The 17,537-nt window shown below is 43.9% G+C and overlaps 1 protein-coding gene across 1 annotated transcript in view; it reads right to left on the bottom strand.

Annotated features, from left to right (window-relative positions):
• The window catches only part of LOC105280884 (discoidin domain-containing receptor 2), a 96,269-nt gene that overhangs the window by 19,283 nt on the left and 59,449 nt on the right, over positions 1-17,537 (bottom strand). Inside the window, exon 2 of the mRNA XM_011341748.3 lies at positions 7,643-7,770. Within this exon, the coding sequence (XP_011340050.1) occupies positions 7,643-7,751 (109 nt within the window). The 5' untranslated portion in view covers positions 7,752-7,770. The remainder of the gene's footprint in view (positions 1-7,642; positions 7,771-17,537) is intronic.

The raw sequence follows: 17,537 nt of genomic DNA, 5'->3' as shown, positions 1-17,537 counted from the left end.
AGAAATCGTGGCAAGGCAGAGCGGTGCTTTAGTAAACTCGATAAATCGGAGCAGAAAATTCAACCCCAAATGGTCCCAACGACAGCTGTTTCCTGACCCGTCGTCGGAACCGTTAACGATTATCGAGCTCGTTTATTCGCCCAACGATCTTAAATCCACAAACTTTTCTTCCGACCGCTTCTTTTTTCATCGTCGCGGATGTCTGGCAGCGAAAAGACGTCTGGCGTAAATAAGAGGGTCGCATTTCCTACTTCTCCCGAACGTCGCAGAAGAGACTTTGAATTTGGATGAGATATAGAGAGGGGATAAAAACTAGACATTTCTTATCGCGGAATACAATGTTTAACAAAATGCTATTTACCTAGTCACTCGTTAAGTAACTTAAACTTGTCTTGTAAGTTTCGATTCTTTACCGAATACAATATAAAAAATGTGGTTACTGTACATACATAAATCTACAAAGAACTTTGAAATATTTCTTATGCAATAAATTTCCAAGTTTTTAAGTATGATATCATGGATATTTTAACATTATTAATATTCAAATAAAAACTTGCGTCAGCTCTTATTTCATCTTTGCTTCATTTTCACCGGCTCGAGAGACGAGGAGACAATTATACGTGGAGAAATTTTGGGTAATTATCGCCAACAGTGTCGACTAAAAATACATCGAGGATCGAGGACCTCGAGAAGAAGTTTCGTTAAGGGGAGGAAAACGCATTCAGACAAATAAGTTGTAATCAGCGCTACGCGACGCACGATCCCAAGATGCCCGGAGATCAATCGTCCTTGCGCCGCGCTCCTTCCGGTACGTGCCTGAGGAGGCGCGCTGCGAGCAGCATTCAGCGCGGGTAACCGTTGTCTCCGAGTAGCTGGGATAGCTAGGCAGGTTCGATTCTCGTATTTATAGACATCCTGGAAAAGAGCAGGCACGGAAGAAGAAGAAGAAGAAGAAGTAAGTTATGCGACGTTTGGCCCGCCCCAGCCACTCATTCGGCGACCATAACTCTCGGGGAGTGACAGCTCCGAACGGAAGGGTGTGCGCCGCCCTCCATCCGCGAGAAGAGGGAAATTGAATGCCCTCGCAACCCCTCCTCAACGTTCCAACGTCGCTCTCTCGTCTGCCCGGCTGCGTTCTCGCTCTCTTGCTCTTCTTCTCTAACCGCGTCACTGTCAAGCTGATAACCGCTTCTTTCCAGAGAGACGGCTCCTCCACGAAACCCGAGACAACCGAAACAGTTGACGAACAAACCGCGTCTGGACAAGAACGCAATACGCTCGCGAAGAGAGACGTGGATCGTAATAGAAAAACCGTAATAAATTCTGCGTGAACGTGAAATTCTTTCACTATATATCCAGTAGCGCTGTTTTTCCACTTGTTACTTGGTGATCCGAGAGTTCTACGAATGCAACAGCTTGTTTTCTTTATTTCCATTTTTGTACGTTCTATACATATGTATTCACGTACGGTAAATCCAGCTGATAAATGATATTTCGCGGATATTTTGAAATACGGGAATAGTGATTGTATGGATATCATAATGTGATATCTGTGAAATTTGTTGAAGGTCTATTGTCTATTAATATATAATACATATACATATATACAGGGTGTCTGACATAAGGCGAAAAACCTCTCGCCAGCGGCTAGCCGTTTTTTACGTTATTCACGCCTACTTCCCTCGCTGCCAATCGCGTCCACTAAATTAGCGAACTTTCTTTACTTAATTACTCGAAATTTTACATGGTTTGCAAAATGGTACAGGACTTTTTAATTCAGTTTGACGAGATCTATCTGTGGGCGAGAGGTTTTTCGCCTTATGTCAGACACCCTGTATATATGTATATCGTAAATCTTCACAAGCATGACTTTCCGTTATTTGTCCTTTTCGTCAAGCATCCACGTTTCAGCAGCGAACCACTCCTTCTTCACGCAACTGTGAATATATTTCGAATTAACCTTTAACGGCACGGCACACAAGTCACGTGCTTATCTACCGGAGGCCAGATTGACTTTAATAATTTAATATATATGTAATGTAACGTAGCTTGGCCATGAGGGACCATATAGTTGACTTAGTGATCCAACATCATAGTTTCTTAAGAAACATGTTAAAATATGTAATTTACGATATGTACGCAAATCTTTTTTCCTTTAGCGTATATTTACACGTCACGTCCCATCTAATTTTGTAATATTCTTACATATAGAGTCGAAAGGTTACATCTTTCCTACGCGAATATAATATGGCGAATAATTAGCATGGCTTTTATAATAACAGTAAAGCAAATTGCACAGAGAAGACTAACGAATCCCTTAAATTAGGGAAGAAAAATAGAGGTAGCGTGAGAAGGGTAGATGCCAACAACGGGCTTTTCTATCTCGTTGAATTTAATAATTCGCATCGCCCTTCCTTTGTTAATTCCGGGATTATTATTAATGACGGCGCACGAGAGTCGCGGTCGGCTTTCGGTACGCCCGGCTCGGTCCCACTTCTCTCCTCGGGCGCGAATGTAAATTAATTACGCACCAGGACTTTCACGAAAAACATATTAAACTTTCCCATCTCATTGCAACGCGATATTAGCGCATAAATCATAACCCGCGCCTAATCCTTGGGTTAACTCGATCTTTTTTACGTCAAAACATCTCGACTAATAATAATGTATGAGCTGTCTCTTGCAATCACGCGTATCCTCAAAGCTAAATGAGTCGTGAAAACCGTGTAATAAATGCAACAACGTACATTTCTATTTATTATATCGAAATTGGAATATTCTATCGAAAGGATAGAAAGTTGGTGCCGTAAGTGCCGCAATAAAATGAGCCGTTAAGGAAATAAACACTATTTCTTAAACATATGATTATACGTCAGATAAATTTCAACACGATATTGTTTGCGTGTTAGTAATAATCTTAGCACCGTGCATTGGAATCCTACTGCGTTATGTTTATTCAACTGAATTAGCAGGTGGACACCTGCCGCATGATATTTTCCGTCCTTCGTCCTGTGTCGAGATTTCCGGAGGTACCAATGAAATTAGGATGAATGTTTTTGTAAGAGCTTCGAGACCTCTAAGCAATGCACGCTGCGTTCTTTCGTAAAGCTATGCAGCTACCATGGTTTCTTCGGGTATTGTCGGATCTGGGGAGCCATTTTCGCCTCTTTCAGGGAAAACAAACATTCGTTCTAGGTGAAAGGTAACTTGCCTCGAAAATGCGCATGCCCGTCCTTCTGGCGCCGCGACGGCTGGCAGAACGGAAGTACTACTTTTACACGACCCTTTCATCCCTCCTACTTCCCCAGAGGCTCTCTCTCCCTCACTCTTTTCATCCTAGCCACCCGTTCTTGCACCCTTTTCTGCACCGTTTCACCCTTGGAACCCCCTTAGGCGTTACCCAGCATAGACTGGAAATCACCGTCTCGAGTTGCGTGCGTTACTTAGACCCCAAGGGTTGAAAGTGCAACCCCTTTGTGCGGGTTTGGTGCCTTCGTGGCCTGGATTTATCAAAACTAACCAGTTTTATCCTCTGACATGGCTGGCATTAATAGATATGAGGATTCTGTGTGTGTGTGTGTGTGTGTGTGTGTGTTGTGTGCGCGCGCGCGCGTGGCAGACGCTGAAGAGTATCTATCAATATCAGTTTGTTCTTTTAGAAATTGTGTTTTAATAATATATAATATTATATAGTATATTGCTATGCGGAATTCGAGGATTCTTTCTCTCTTTCTTTCTCTCTCGCTCTTCCTGCTTTTGAAGTTTTTTCTACAAATGAGAATGGGAACATAAAGAAAGTTCTAAGCCCATCAGTTAAGAAAATAAATCTTTAACGAACAACTTCTCCGACTGTCGTCCATATTGTCTAATTTTTTCCAATTCCAGTCAGTTCCGCGAAGGGTTTTAGGGCACGAACCCTTCGTGCTCGCGTAGCTTTGGGTACGTAGTGTTTGCTTTCATGGGTTGGCCTTATGAAAATACAGATCCACGCGGTGGATTGACGGGCGCCCTTCGAATCCGAAGTCGGGGATTATTACACTCGACGCCGCCGTCGACGTCTGACAGTTGACGTCCTTTCAGCGCGTCAAGCACGAGACGTCCTTCGGATTCGTTCGCGTTGCACGATACATTTTCCAGTGCCATCAAGATGTCATCACGCAGATCGATCGCAATGAGAACGGAATACGAAAGGATTTATCGCGACAGTGGCAGAAACGATAATCGCTTTGATATACTCTTCTCGCGTATATTCTGGAGCAAAGATATATCGCCGAAAAATAGAGATCCACGATCGAGGCAATGCCGAGGAAAGCCGAGGATTATTACGCTCTCGTGCGGCGTAATACGTCTCCCGAGCTGACATCCTTTCAACGTGTCAATCCCACTTGATTCTCTCGATTGATCCTCGTAGGCCGATGTACCCAAAGGGTATGTGTCGCGGGTGAGACGCTATGGGTTAAGTCGATTGCACTCGAGGCGATTTATTCGGACTCGTTAGGGCCAAAGGAGGTCTGAAACCGCGAGCGTAAACTCAAGACCCTGGCGCGTGATCAGACCGAACGAAGAGATCGGAGTCAGCCGCGAGGGTAAGAAACAGATGTCGGGATACTGGGATACCAGCTTGGGAATGTTTACGTCGCGGGGATTTTATATCCGAAAGACATACGACGTACACGTGCAGAAAGTGTCGGCGGTGTCTTTGTCGTACGAATAATTGCGCCTTTCAAACAAGCAGAAGCTGTCCGCTGGTATTAACGGCCATGCCATGCGTGTAGGCAAAGAACTGACAAGTTGTAATGATAGCCGAGGTACGTTTTGATAAGTATATCTATAAAGGAGCATGATCGCGTGAGAGTATATCTCTCGCATATAAGTAACCGTACGAATAAGCAACTAATCCACCCACGTAGGGTCTGATTTGTTTTGCAAGTAAATCATATGCGTGATTAGACCCAGACTAACAAAATATATTGACGTATTAATTTGTAAAACTTCATAATAATGTAAAGAAGTACAATGTATCTTATTATATGTATATATATTTATTGTCTTTATACATATCATTACTTTCATTATTGTCATAGAGAGAAATTGTAATAATAGTATCATAAAGATATGAAATAAGTGCGCTTCTGCGTTATCTCGGTCTTTTCTAATTTCAACAAAACTACAGATACCACTCTCGCAACTACTCTTGATATTACCGTGCCGTGGGTTGGCGATAGAGCGTGGACCTAGGGCAATAACACATTAATTGCCGCATTGTTATGTTAATAGGTTGAAGGTTCCTGCAATAATTTTGTCACCATCACGTTAGAGCCTAATGGATCTGCAGATAATTGGAAAGCAGGGTTGAGAACCGAGAGGGGTAACGGAGAGACGACAATGTCATAACGTGAGAGAACTCTCTATCGCGTGACGGTTCTCCTCCCTGGACGCCCTTATTCCTAACGGTTGTTTTCGTTGTATCGACAACGCGACGAGTGCACACGAATGCGCCTCTGCGTTATCGTTACGTTATATGTGTTCATCTCATCACGCATTATCTTACGTAGCGTAATTTTGCAGTTATTAAGATTGTAAATAAATGCGTAATTACATCTAATTAATATATTCATTATCTAGTTGGAGGCGCATCCCCTCGTGCTTCGTCATTAGCTACATCACCGATGTGACGAGTCCCGTGGAGAATGCGAAAAAGAAAAAGTGATGCGCCGCGTGTGCGTCACGTGCATTAAATTTCGCTACGTCAGACACACACATCCCTCCCCGGATGACGCATATGTACAATTACCTATCCTGTCGTTTCGACTTCACACACACACGTGCTTGTGTACGTGCAACGCTTTCGCGTTGCCCTGCAATTACGCAACACCAACGCGATCCACTCGCAAACGGCAATGGCCGTTCCTCGTTCTAGGCACGCGCCTACGTTCACGTAGGCTTACCAAACGTCCCCGTCCACACCATATGCACCCTCTCGCATGCATGCATGTACACACGCACGCGGGCAAGCATCTAGAGGGTGTGCAGCACGCGCGGACACCGCAATTCGACCGACGTGCAACATGTTTATGTATCGCCGGCAACATTAACATTGCAATTTATGCGCGCTTTAACTGCTCAGCGACCCTTCCAGCGTCCCCCAGCCGCCCTTCGGCCCCGCCACGGCTAACCGGCTCGCTTAACACAACCGCGAATTTACCAACGCGGTTCGATGTACAAGTTCAGTCACCGCGGGGGGGCCTCGATCGTCTCCCTTCGGTCTCCTTCCAGCTTTCGTACGGAGCTATTTATATTTCGACGCTGTTTGCTCGACGCTCCTCTTATGCAGAATCCGCCCACCTACACCCTCACATAGCTGTACGGATCTTCCGGTGACCGGTGTGCCAAGTGCGGTTTCATTGGTGCCGAATATGGTCGAACGAATTCGAAACGAATCTCTTTTTATCAGTTTGCTAACTCGTGCGTGAATAAAGAAATATTTTCGTCGAAGCAGTTGATATACGTACCGTCGTAAACATAATATACTTTTATTGTTCTAACATACTTTTATTATAGATTCAATATATTCTTTTCTTCTATCATAATCGTAATTTTTATATTGTTATATCAAGCAGAAATTACATATGGCATGCTCAGATATAAGTATAATTGCAATGCGCTCAGAGGCTACATATAGTTTTCTCGGTGACGAGAAATCCGTTAAGAATTCATCAAGCACATTGCTCGTTATAGAGTAGATCTCGTTTAATCCGCGTAGTGCAATCTTAACGAATCCAATTTAAACTTTTTCACAAAGTCAAGATAATAAACCATACACTTTACACTCATGACACGCAACGCGCAACACTTATTTGAGAAACTTTCACACACTTGTGCATTCTACGTAACTCGAATATACTCGCTCATCCAGGAAAAAGGATGGTACGCGCTGCGGTATAACCGAATCGGGAGACCATCATGATCCATCTTTCGGTTCTGCTCGAGAAATTCTTCGGGTGAGAAATACGTCCCGTATACGTAAGTTTCGAGCTCGATTTCACGAACGAGTACCTAAAAGCCTTTCTTGGAGCTGACTTTGGAACTCTTGGCGGATACTTTGCAAGTTTCTCGCCCTGTTTACCTGACACGAGGGTGGGCTTGGGCTGCCGGAGTCAATGGGATGGAAACCAAGCCGAGTAGAAACCGAGCCCGAGGTTTAATGTAAGGCAAAGGGCAACGCGGTACAAGCGAGGGCACCGGAATGCTTTTCTGTTTTTATCGCAGTGAAACCGCGGATGGGAGATGCATTCACCTTGGGGTAGAATTATAGCTACGGATGTAAACACGTATTTTTACCGCAGGCAACCAATCTCGCGAGAAATCTCTTGAATTTGCCAGAAGGAGACTTGAGTACCAGAAGGAGAGTTCGCTGCTACGAACTCAGCAAGTATCGCGCACAAGAGTACTCTTATTAGTTATTCAGCGATTATGCGTTAAGTTTATTAATCGAACAATTAACAAAATTGCTTTGATCGGCGGTGCTGTTCGGTCATAACTAATTGAGAAACTCGTATGTACGAATCGGCCTCGGAGACAGCCAAAGCCATTCTTCATCGAGTTGGATCCCTTAACCAGAGTGATATATGTCTCGACTCACATATGTCTATGGAACGTCCACCGCAGAAGCAGAGGATGAGCAGATAAAAGATGAGGCACGTCTGCAGGTAGTCCATGGTAGCGTCGATGGTCCGCGGGCCTGTGGTCATCGAACTCTCATAACCGCTCCTAGAAAAACAAAAGGTTTAAAAATCGCACAAACGCATACATACAGACACACACAGGGCTCATGATCGCCGCGTAAATTTACAGAAAAGAGTGATTAAGTGTAATTTCCAGGAAATCGTCTTGTCAGGCATAGAGATTGCACATTGCAGGAGCAGGAGAGGGTTGGACGAGGAGGAAAGAGCGACACGGCGCGGCGGTGAGTGAGTGGGAGGAGAAAGGAAGAGAAGAGTGGAAAGGGGAAGGGGGATATGCGACGTGAATGTAGAAAAAGAGCCTGGAAGCGGCCGTTTCGTCTCCCTGTGCTTTTCGCCGGGGTGAAATGGCGCGGTTCTCGTACCGGACAGATATACGACCGGTACAGGAGCTACGGACAAAGAGCTACATTCACGCCAGCAACCATTACGCGTCATTATCGAGATTAGGATCGGCCGTTCAGTGCGGGAGAAGAAGACGGAAAAAGAGAGGATACTACGAGCGGGAGAAAGAGCTACGGCGAACGCCGTGGGGCTCTTTGGCTGGTTCTTCTCTTGTATGCGAAGGGGCGAGGACTCGTGTGTACCGGATAGTCGGCGATGCAAGGGATTTCGAGGGACAGGAGGGAAGAGGATGCAGGTTCTGTACTTTATTCACGATGGTGCCGTCGTGGCGCGTAGCGCGGGAAAGAAAAGCGAGCGGATCCCCCTTCCACGATAGAGGGACCAGAGGAGAGGCCTCACTTTTTGGCTAATTAACGGGGGGGTTCCTTCGACCACCGCCGACTGTTCTTCTCGATGCTTATCTGCCAAGTTTAGAGAAGTCCTTTTGCTGCGTCTCATTATTTCACGACAAAAATATCTGTGGCGACGCGGCCGCCGACGTTTTATATCGTGTTACGATCCTGGATTGGTGAAGCTTGAAAATTTATCGTAGGTATCCGGTCGTGAATCAACGGAACGCCCGTCGTCACCGACAAATACATTGGTTTAATCGCTCGATCTGATTTCGCATGGGCGAGACGAGTCAACTTTGATGAGTTAAGTACTAAGACAAAAAGTACAAGTGTTTGACTATTTATGCGATTTATCTTCTCACGTGTTGTGATTATGACGTCATGACAATCTCATTCCAAGAAAAAAGCCATAGTGCTCATCTAATCTGTGCGCATCTAATCTGGATCTGGACAGAGTATATCATTAATAGGTAGCCAATACCATTTCGAGAATTCGCGGATACGATTGCGACGGCTCTATGGACGAGCATAATCGATTAAGTGGCTGAATCGGATTATCCGACCGGCAATTAAGACACCATTCAGCGTGAAGCGGTTGCGTATGCCGGTACCCGTGTCGAGCATAGTACGATCACAATGCGCGCGATCGATTAGTCGACATAGTAATTAAGGTCATAGGGCGCAGCCAACCTCTAACCGCCTCGCTCGCTCGACCGATTGTGTCCGAGACACGGCATTCGTTTCTGAGCCGATGATTAGATCAATCGTGACATACAATTAATCATTAGACCCGAGGATAATCTCGTGGCGAACACGCGTGCGGTCTAAATGCAACATTCATGCTCCATTCTACCATCGCAAGATACGTTCCCCGAAGCGACTGTATCTCGCGTCAGATAGCATTTCAAAAGTGTTTCTCATTTCAGATTATACTGTATTACGTGTCAATGTGCTAAATATAACGTATTACAAATTACATGTAAAATGGAGTCTCTCTAATTGCATGATTCGCATTTCGCACGACCTTACTTGGAGAAGAATCTTGAGCTCTTTGTATCTCGCGGACACGCATTAAGTGGAAATAAGTAATCATATCTTTGTAATTACAGAAAACTGATTACATTTCCGAATTAATAAATCTTTTTATCGAACGCACAAACGTTACAAGTTTATTAATAACTCTTTTACTTATCGTAGCCTTCGGTATATACGTATCGGTTCACGAAATGATTATTGTTCCACAGAAGAGTCGCAGGTACGAGCGTAAAACGCGCGTTCAAATGGTACGACCTGTTTGCAGCTTCTTTCATGAATAAATTATTCTTTTAACAATGTTTATTTAAGCGACTACGTCATCAGCCGGAACATCGAAGCCGGCGCAACTCTCAAGTAGCAACCGTTGCTACTATGTATGTACTCTGCATGGAAACGAAGAAATTATGTGAATTTAGTAACCTGTTTGTTCCAGCCTGCCACAGTACGCACACTGTCATCTTTCATTCGCTCGAATTGCCGCACCGCCTCGTTTGGCTACTCGGTTCCATTGCATGCTGCTACATAAGATGTCCTTGTGCGCATTTGGAATGCTCGATTTGCATGGCATTCGTCTCTTCATTTTTGTCGAATGCATCGTGCACTCATCGCGTTGAGCTCGCGAGCCAGGTGCATCGGTGCTTAAGTGGAATTAACGTGAATGATGGGGCCCTAGATAAAGCTACATCCGCCTGTACAGCTCACGAGCCGTATTTTACGAACGAATACACGTGAATTTGTTCAGCGAATCAGCGAATCAATCATGCCGCTCCGATTACGTTCGGTATACGTTCAAAGCGTCAACTTGCAATAGTAGATTTTTCTGGGCTCAATAATTCGTAGCAAGCTTTTTCGTAGCATGTGTTTTTGTTTTTTTTTAATATAACGATATTAACACTGATATGAAGCAACTTGCTGCCTCGCGTTGCGATGATTCTCATGTATTCTTATAAAATTTCTAGCTCACATCACTGTAAATGTAATTAAAAATATATACACGCTTTACGTGACGTTAAAGAAGAAATCTATTGTTTCAAGTTATTTTCAGCAAGATAATTATTTTCCTTGAAATTCAAAATTCAATTAAAAGCTAGGACAAGTATTCCCATTTGGGAACATTCCTATAGCACGTACACTCGTAGAGTCGGCTTGGCTCGGTTCCCAACGTGTCATTCCGAAGAACGTGTGAATGGGAGACGAAGGAAGGAAAGTGCTGTTGCACGGATCCCCACAACTGTACGTGTATGTGTGTGTGTGTGTACATTACGAATACACGCTTTAATCTCTACACTTACAACGTTTCCGGATCGTTAAACGCCGTTCGTCGACGAACTCTCTCGACTTCAGGCGAAAAATTCGCATCCAAACTCGACTTCGCCACTCGCTACTTTAGCCGCGACGGGAAACGCGTCATTTCTCGTCGAGAAGTTTTCTACGATGCAGAAAAAAAAGTTTAGGAAACTAGTAGGTAAAAATTCTGCATACACGCATACAAGGACTTTTTGCTAAACGGCAAAAAGAAATCGTGGAACAAGACCTTCCAGAAAGTTATGTCTCCACTCAAATTTGTTGGCTACACGTTCACAATTTGAAGGAAGACTTGTCCATTCAAACATAATGTATATTGATCTATAATTGAGATGCGTAAAATATGACGAAAACGCTCATCTATCGAATATAATTTCGGCAAATATCTATCAAAGTCAACATGCGTGCCTCGCTTTCCTATCGGTTGAAAAACGAGAAATTGTTTATTGAATTTCTGCAGCCATGTGAGAAATTTGCGTTTGAAGCATCTTTCCTCTTGTTTGCGAGAAAACGTCCAATTCTCAGTCAACGAAATTTACGGTGAGTGTAGGAGAAGCAAGCATGGTACTCTTTTGAAATCCGTTTCCATCGTTTGGATGCATAAATTTGCGCGTGAATTCGTGGAAAATGCTACGTACACGAATGCGCGGCGGTCTCGAGTGCAGGCAAATTAAAACTCGACGAAGTCGTCCTCGCATAATTGCCGGGGCGCGCCGCGACTTATTTTTGTAGACCCTCTTGTGAAGATGCAGTCGTCGACGCGAGAAAAATCGCGAGACGGCATTTACATCGCCGTTTTTACAGCGTACCATCAAGATAAAAGAAATGTGTAAAATGATGATAAAAGGATAATTGCCATCGAATAATTGCCATTGTTTAAAGATACAAGATGCGTAAAGACAACCAAGTACGTATGTATAATATTACATTATTTTTGCCAAGGATTCACATCGGAGAACAGGTTCGAAATTTATTATATAAATATAATATATTAATATCTGGCTTTTATTATATAATATATAAGCATATCGAGTTGAGTCTCTGAGTGTTAGCACATATATATGTATATTAATTTGCAGAATGACACAAGTCTCGGCTCTTTGAGATTCCAATATTTTCCGCTCCAAATGCAAAAGTTAACGATGATCCCTATCTCTTTTTGCCAGATGCATCTCCACTTGGAATTCGCACAGCAACTTTTACGAAACCTTTCGGTCATCCGGCGGTTTTCAAAAGACTTTGATCGATTCGCGAGCGGTTCATAAATAGACACCATCAAGCATCGCAGTCTTCGAAGCGGCGTTTCTAACGCGAGAAAAAGAAGAGGCATGCAAGCCCGGCTAATTACGAGGGTCCCTCTGGCTACCGTGCTGTTGGTGCTGTGGCTGCTGTTGCTCTGTTGCTGATGTTTATCTTCTGGCGCGAGCGATGGGAACCCAAGATGGCAGAGCATCTCCCATTTATTCAGCGCAAGAACCGGTACACTTCTCCGGCAGGACGAGAAAACGACTTGCGGCTCCTGGTCGTGCCTCGGGATATCTGCATCTTGTTTCACTGCCTTTTCTGCGCTTCGAATCGCGGTGCGTCCGTAGATTAAAGCCGGTTCTGTATTAATTTCGTGCAGCCTCGTAGCTTCGGGTACACATTTTGTCTTCCGATTGGTTTGTGTACACGGACCAAACGAGTCACACCCTGAGCGCGAGGCGAGAGGTGCAGTCGATTTTAACAACGACATTGCCGCGTTATCTGTTCGATCATGTTTCAGGTAATCCATGTGGATCATTCTATTCAACTGTCAATAGCCGAAATATCAAAAACACACAAAAATATCATCAAAAAATCTTCTTAATTGTATCGGATATTCGAAAGCTGAAAAGCTTAAACTCACGAGCGTTTGATGAGAGATCAAAATGACAATGATTAGTGTGAAATAATATTTTAAAACTTATTCCGAAAAATAAAAGCCCAAAGAGACTCTTTCCACAAAGTAAATATTTTCGGGGTACAAATAGTCGACATACAGAGAATAACGACCTTGTTGACGCTTTTGTGAAAAAGCAAGCGATTTTTGGTGCATTCCACATCCTTTTTCACAAAAATAGCAGAGTTATAATTTACAAGTGCACCCTCTGACGTATATTCTACCTGAATGCAGGATCTTTGCGTCACTGATATATTTCACGTGGCATTAAGAGTTTGAGATTTATACCACAGTACTTTATCTCACTACCCATCCCAACCTGCATCAAGCAGTACATATTCTTCGCGAGCTCGACGCGAATTAGAAAAGAAAATTTACACGCGCGTGAATTCTGTAATTAAAGAATTCTATGATTACATTAGTATCTTCTGCTTAAAAGCAACGTTAGTTTCAACGTGAGGTGGTAACGTGAGGGAGAAAAAGCAGGTCGTGCAAGTTACAAAAAACCTATAACGGATCAGCGATGCGTAAAGTTGTCCAAGCTGACTTGTGGTCTCGTAAAGATCCATTATTCCGATCTTCGAATCTTGTTCTCCGTCAGAGAAGGTATTCCAACGCGATCGAGAGAACGGTCAAAGCGCCCGCGGTGTTCCTCTAGTTAGGGCTGCGCTACCTCAACGGGGGGTGCTATCCGCCCATAACTCAGCCGAAATATTCGCCTACATTCTGCGCGAGGTTACGAACATGCGTGTATACCTGGTCGTAGGGCCAACTTTATATACACGTATGTACATAAGCGCACGCGCGCGCTTCTTTTGTATGCATGGACTAGCAACACACATATACGTGATGACATACAATGCACGTGACTAAAGCTGACCCTGGCAAGGAAGGAGGTTGAAGGCGGTGGTGTGCAATGAGGGCCGGGTGGCGGCGGCCCTCTGGAAGCGGGTCCGCCGGAGCGGCGGTCGGTGTGTAGCAGGACCATGAATTATGCAGTTCGCCGCGGGCTAGAGCCTCGTACGCGTCGGCAGGAGAGAGAAGGATCGCAGTACGGCGAATCAAGCGGCGTCGGGACTGTGAGTGGGACGAAGATAGGTGATATACCCACACGGTCCAGAACCACTTTACCTCCCTTCATCCTCCCCCGCGTCGCGTTTCTCCTCCTACCTCTTCGTCGCCCTCCACCTGTGCCTCCACCTGAGTCTCCTCCACTACCATACAGTCTTCCACCTTCGCCGACGCCGCCTCCTCGACGCTCTACGCGCGCTACGCCCGGCACTTCGCCCCGGCCGATTGAAATTTTCATACCGGCACGTCTACCGTCCCAGTTTATGCCTCGACAAGCGAAATGCACAGCTACCGTCGTAGCGCCGGGGCACTGCCGCGCCATTCTCCACCTTCTCCATCTCCTGCACCTCCTCCACCACCTCCTCTTCCTCTTCTTCCTTCTCTCGTCGTTGCCACGCTGCACGAGCAGTGGCAAGCCCTTGCTCTCGCCCTCGCCCGCGTTCTTCCTCCCTTCATCCTCGTCGAAACTCTTTGATTTTCCTCCATCTCACGGCGCCCCGAGGCTCGATCCCTTGCGTGGGGGATAATCCTCGAGAGCACTTACACTTTCTGTCTCTCTACCTGTGTGCGGATCTCACAGAAGCGCTACGTTTGTCGTTCATGTCTGATTCGACGAGGATTCATGATAGCCGTCGCTATCGATTTCACAAACGAGTTTTTTCTTTTTTTTCTCCTTTTTTTTCGATAGCTGAGCCGCTTTACGTTTGTTTGACGCGCACCAGACGAATGAACAATCGAATCGTTAAACATTGCAATATGACTCCCATTGCTAACGGGCGATAACAGTCACCGTATACAGTCGAGATCGACTGAAATTTTTATGTCAGTTCTGTCAGCTGCTATCCGAGTTAACGATCGAGAGAAACAAGCCGTATCATTCGCCTTAATTTCAACTCTTTCTTTGTTTCACTTGCGAAAGACATTTATACCTTTGCCTGAACTCCGTTCAGTCCCAGAAGTGTATTCTTTTTCTCCACGTATTCAATACTTTTATGCTGACGCGACCGGCGAATATGGGAATCGTATCGATTATTCTCGCCAAGGCGCTTCTGCCTTCGTATCGTTTTATGCAGATTTCAGACGCCAACTTATCACGTAATGGTACGATGGCTAACGACGAGATGCGATTGGACGAAGGGGTAACGATCCTGTTCGGGCTTGGATCCTATTCACGTATCGATCGAAGCAACATCGGGAGTATCAGAATTCAATGGCACTTTATTCGACAAAGAGTATAGAGAGTGGTACGTATCGTTGATAGAATGGCAGAGCCCGCCGAGTGCAAACGATGTCACGAGTCAATAGCGAAGTGATGGCCGTAACCGAGATAGAATATTGGCATGTAATATCACTCTCTGGAATGGTACCCAGTGAGCGATGTTACCTCTAACGGGGGAGATCGTTAAATTTTTTTTAGCCTGCACGAGAAACGACCCATGGATAACATCCAAACTGCATGTAGGACTCCGGAAATGATGGCGTCATAATTGAATTCTGCATCTCTCAAGTGGTATCGTAATGTAATATTATTTTAATCCAAAGTTCTTAACGACCAGACTGGCAGTTTATTTAAAGGAAAATAGGAACACAACGTTTCGATCAAAGTTTCTAATCCTTATCAAGTGTTTAACGTAACCGAGTATTTTAACTGAATCTCATTCTAAAACATAATGAAGTCACCAATTTGTTACAATAAAAAATACAAAATACAAAAATCACGCAAAAAAAACCAAAGTTAAATAGTAGTAGTGAAAACAATGCAGAGAACAAAACTTACTGGACAAAAGCGATTCAGGAACTCGAGAAATAATGACTTGTAGAGAGAAACACCTCCGTATGCGATGGAGGTTCACAAACAAGTGAGACATAGACAAAGGTTACATGTTTACCAAAACGGCATCATAGATACAAGGCAGGTTCTCAACGTCTAATTGTAAGTTAATCGTGTTAGGATGCCATTTTATGAAGATCATTTCGGCGATCTCTCTCTTTCTTAATCTGCTCTCATGATGCAAAATGTTAATATTCTACCAATCAAAATCGTGTTCGTTAAGTATTCTATGTTTGCTTACGACGGACAAACAGTTATCATTTTTTTTATTAATGTCTAATTGGTGTTCTCTAATACGAGTATTCAAATGCCGTTTCGTTTGGCCTATGTAGCAAGCCTCACAATCCATACAGTTAATTTGGTTTACTCGTATTAGAGAACACCAATTAGACATTAATTAAAAAAATGATAACTGTTTGTCCGTCGTAAGCAAACATAGAATACTTAACGAACACGATTTTGATTGGTAGAATATTAACATTTTGCATCATGAGAGCAGATTAAGAAAGAGAGAGATCGCCGAAATGATCTTCATAAAATGGCATCCTAACACGATTAACTTACAATTAGACGTTGAGAACCTGCCTTGTATCTATGATGCCGTTTTGGTAAACATGTAACCTTTGTCTATGTCTCACTTGTTTGTGAACCTCCATCGCATACGGAGGTGTTTCTCTCTACAAGTCATTATTTCTCGAGTTCCTGAATCGCTTTTGTCCAGTAAGTTTTGTTCTCTGCATTGTTTTCACTACTACTATTTAACTTTGGTTTTTTTTGCGTGATTTTTGTATTTTGTATTTTTTATTGTAACAAATTGGTGACTTCATTATGTTTTAGAATGAGATTCAGTTAAAATACTCGGTTACGTTAAACACTTGATAAGGATTAGAAACTTTGATCGAAACGTTGTGTTCCTATTTTCCTTTAAATAAACTGCCAGTCTGGTCGTTAAGAACTTTGGATTATTAGAATTTCCTGGCGTTACATCATACAACAGTAATATTATTTTATCAAAGAGCAGAGCTTGCACATAAATATTTCGGATCTCTATTTTTTATTATTGATACTTGATTGTCTTGATCGTAACGTCTGTATAACGCTTGCAGCATTGATATACATCAGCGAATCAGCTGCTTTAATATAATTTAAAAAACTAAAATTAGCGGCTTTAACATATGCTGGTAATAATAATAAATATGCTAGATTTTCTCGCTTCAGGAACAATTGTCGTTACGAGGCACTGCCATAGCTGCCTCTAGAGGATCCCTACTGTCACAGCTTAATGATTATTTAAGTTTAGCAACTTTTAGGTTTGTATATTTCTCGAGTTTACGATAAGAGCCTTGTTTCTCTCTATGGGTGTGGAGTATTTGTTTGAAAATGTCGCAGCGCCAAAAGAAGTTGGATGCGTCAAATGTACAGGTCTTCAAACCACGACGCACGTGGGGAGATCGTTTCTCGAGCCATGGATTTACGAGCAGACATTATCATTCATTTAATACGCTGATTAGATTATGGGACGAGAGCGTAGCACCGATGCTAGAGAATCTTCCTTGCCATATCGCAGACATCGCGCTACATACCTCTTCCAGAGAATCATAAAAGAATGCAACTGCCTCGCCTGATTTTGTTGTCCCCAGTGACGAGTTTTACGAGCACGCGAATTAATTATTTCGTGAGTGAAAAGTAGATGTAGCATGTGTTCGGGGGAGGGGAGGGGGGGAGGGGAAGCAGTCTCGCGTTTGGTATTGGTCGTTTTTAACGGCCTGCACCGTCTGGGGGTTAACGCCGCGAGGAACTCAGAATAGTTGCAGAAATACGCAGCTGACGCTCGCAAATTAGCTTGCGGCAATCCGCAGCGGAGCCAACTTTGTGAGCGCATGAAATGAGATCGC

The sequence above is a fragment of the Ooceraea biroi genome, chromosome 5 (assembly GCF_003672135.1).
Source record: "Ooceraea biroi isolate clonal line C1 chromosome 5, Obir_v5.4, whole genome shotgun sequence".
In the NCBI taxonomy this organism is placed as follows: Eukaryota; Metazoa; Arthropoda; class Insecta; order Hymenoptera; family Formicidae; genus Ooceraea; species Ooceraea biroi.
Note: the sequence above shows the minus strand (reverse complement) of the source record. Positions and strands in the feature narration are given on the sequence as shown.